The sequence below is a fragment of the Belonocnema kinseyi genome, chromosome 7 (genome assembly GCF_010883055.1).
Source record: "Belonocnema kinseyi isolate 2016_QV_RU_SX_M_011 chromosome 7, B_treatae_v1, whole genome shotgun sequence".
Taxonomy (NCBI): domain Eukaryota; kingdom Metazoa; phylum Arthropoda; class Insecta; order Hymenoptera; family Cynipidae; genus Belonocnema; species Belonocnema kinseyi.
In genome coordinates this window covers 137357849-137361157 of record NC_046663.1, presented here as the reverse complement: position 1 = coordinate 137361157, position 3309 = coordinate 137357849, and the positions used below count along the sequence as shown (strand labels likewise).

Below are 3309 nucleotides of genomic sequence, written 5' to 3'. Positions count from 1 at the left end.
TTACGATAATTTAGAAAATCCTTATAAATCTATTCTGATGTCTACTTAAAGCTTTCAATAAAACTTCTTTTTTTTTAATAGTACCGATTTTTAAAAATTTAATTGTTCATGCCTTATTTTTGTCTAAAAGTATCAATCCAGCTTTGCAGAAGAGAAGGGTGGTCCAAAAATGCACTGGAAAAAATTTTTTCTTGAATTTTCATGAATACCGTAGGAAAGAAACGATTTTTTTACATATGATTCGAACTCCTCAATATTAGCTAAATCGAGTTGGAATTCAATATTTCTCTTCACAATTATTCAAAGAATATGAATAAAATATCATTTTAAAAATATCAACTCCATAAGCCATTATCCAAAGAATATAAATGAAATATCATTTTTAAAATATCAACACCATAAGTCTGTTTTATAGGTCAAAAAATAATTTTTTTTTTTAAATTTTCAATTTAGTTTTTTACTACTAAAATAAAAGCTATTTATCCTATAAAAAAGTGAGCCATAACAAATTTGTGGATCTTTCTAGGTGCAAAATTTTTGTTAATTCATCTTGCTGTTTGACATAAAATGTTTTTTTTTTTTTTTTGAAAATTCTATAATTGGGGATATTTTCTTTTTATCTAAAAGAAAGTCATGGGGATAAATTACCCCTCCTTTTGTGTACTACAAATAGCCTTTCATAGAATTTCTAAATCTCGAACCAAGTGGTCTCAAAACTTTTAAAAATGCCCTAACTTTTTAATTCTTACCCAAGATAGCTGGTTAACAAACTCTATCTTTATTTTTTGTTTCTTAAAGCATGTGGCAAAGCACAATCCGATCTATTTAGTCTTTCGAAAGTTATCGGGAATAGAGACGACAATGACAACCGGCAGATACTAATAATGCATTTTTTCCATAAAAATGTGAATTTGAGATTTTTTAACCAAATAAATAAAATTTTTTTGATAACCCTATAGGGCCTTCTAAATGTGAAATTTTTCTTCTCTTGATTTGTTTTCATAGCGTGCGTTCTTTGACTTAAAATTTTCATTTTCGTTTGTGTATTTGGGTATCGGAAATGCTATAACTCTAGTCATTTTCTTTTTGTCAGAAAAAGTTTTGGGATAAATTGTTTTTCTTCTTATGTACTACGAATAGCCGTATATAGAATTTTCAAATCTGGAAAAAAGTGGTCTTAAAAATATTTAAAATGCTTTAACTTCTTGAATTTTTATTCAAAATAGCTAGTTACCGAACTCGCTCCTTCGTTCTACACCTTAAGAAATTATGCTAAAGCATAATCCAATCAGATTAGTCTTTTAAAAGTTATCCGGTATACAGATGAGAACAACGACGATAGACAAACAGACACCACCGTAAAACCGTTTTTTTCGGATTTAGGGGGTCTCGAATGTGGAGATTTGAAGAAATCTGGATAGTCAGTTTTCACATGAAACTCGTACCTTCTCATTTTAATGAGAATGCAAAAATTTCCATTTTCAGTCATATTTTATACAATATAATACGAGTAGAAATTATTTTTATAAAACTGCTTACGCCATCGTTCAGTACTCTGGAATGGATGTGTCTAATGTGTCCCCTGAGGGTTTACACTATCCTTCTGTGTTTCCCTTATTCTTCTACACACCCCCTACGCACACTTGTGACGGAAAGGGGACCATCAATTTGAGGTGGGTTCCGAACAACCAAGGAAGAGCTGAGGCTTTTCCAGATTGTGAGCCGAGAATCGCACCCGAAAGCCGACGGATTGGCTTGAAAGTCACAGCAGACCTTTAGCCCCAACGACCTTCTTCCGACTTCGTTTAGTACACCTTTCTATCTTCAATTTAAATTTTGAATCATCCCGAACAGATTATTTTTTCCGATATATGACATATTAACCATTTTATTTTACACTAAAAAACTAATAAAGAAGGCGAAGAAAGCGAATAAAATGGTGTTTTTCGAATAATAAAGGGTTTGGTGTCTAAAGGTTTTTGAGTTTGTTGAATCCGAATTAGAGCTCAGATTTTCGAAATTCAAGTGGGCAATTTTTTGCTAGTATTTCAGAGTGAAACTAAAATCATTAAAGTGCCATATCTTAGAGAAAAAGTATCTGTTCGGGATGATTCAAAATAGAAATAAAAGATAAAAAGAAGATAAAACGATGGCTTCAGCTGTTTAAAGGGAAGAAATCAATAATCGTGTTATATTGTTTCAAGTATGGCTGAAAATGGATATTTTTTCACTTTTGGGTTAGGGTATCTCGAAATTTCAACGTATACGAAAAATTTGAACAACGTATTCGTTTTTAGAGCATCAAAATCATAATTAAGAAAATGTGTGTATGTAGGGGTATATATGTGACGTGCGCAGAAGAAAGGGGACTTACTCTGAAAAGTGAGATTTTTCAGGGATAGGGGTTGAAGCCGATCCGCTAGGTGCAACTTTTAGGAGAGAGGGAAGACTCACAAAATCTTCCCTCTCCAATCACCACTACATTCTCACGGAAAGAGATAGGTCGTAGACACGGCTCAGGGGCGGGGTATAGATGAGACGCGTAATTATAGTGATGAGTGGTGGGAGGTGTTTCACGGAATCTCGAGCTCTCGCGCGAAAGCCCGATTTCTCGGGTATCTAACAACTCAATTATTAGCAATAATAACGCTCAGATTTTTTTCGTTGGTTTCTTTAAACTGAGCAGCTCAAAAACTATCGAAAGGTGTAAAAACTTTGATTTCGATTTTTTTTAGAGTAAACCCTCTTTCTTCGTCGCACTCTAAATATACATTATTTTTTATTTTAGAGAAGCTGATACCACTAGCGATGTATGGTTCGCTTCCAAATTCAGAGCAGCTGAAAGTATTCTGGAAAGCTCCTAAAGATACACGCAAGGTCATTATTGCAACAAACATCGCTGAGACTTCCATTACCATACCAAACATCATTTATGGTGAGTTATTTCAAAAATTGAAGACAGACGTTACTAAAAATGTACATCCGTCCCAATTTTATTTGTGATATCTATGCATTTTACTTAAAATTAAGTTATGATAATAATTGTAAGATTCTTTCTGGATTTTAAAACAATTTTAAATCATAATAAAGTAATTGTAGGATGGCAGTTTAAAGGGACAAAAACATTATTTTTTAGATAATCAGATTATTTATCAAAAAATTCAGAAAAATGCAAACATTTTCAATTCTCTACTAAGAAAAACTGCCCTCTGATCTCATGAGTATCCACAAATTTATATTTTCAGACATTTATCAGACCACTATAACTCTCTCCTTGGTTATTTTTTTATTCGGTTGTACTTAAAGCAG

The 3309-nt window shown here is 32.4% G+C and overlaps 1 protein-coding gene across 2 annotated transcripts in view; it reads left to right on the top strand.

Moving 5' to 3' along the window:
• The window catches only part of LOC117175998 (probable ATP-dependent RNA helicase DHX35), a 215619-nt gene that overhangs the window by 188640 nt on the left and 23670 nt on the right, over nt 1-3309 (top strand). For both annotated transcript variants that reach the window (XM_033365936.1, XM_033365937.1), the window contains one exon: nt 2789-2935. In XM_033365936.1, coding sequence (XP_033221827.1) covers nt 2789-2935 — 147 coding nt within the window. The remainder of the gene's footprint in view (nt 1-2788; nt 2936-3309) is intronic.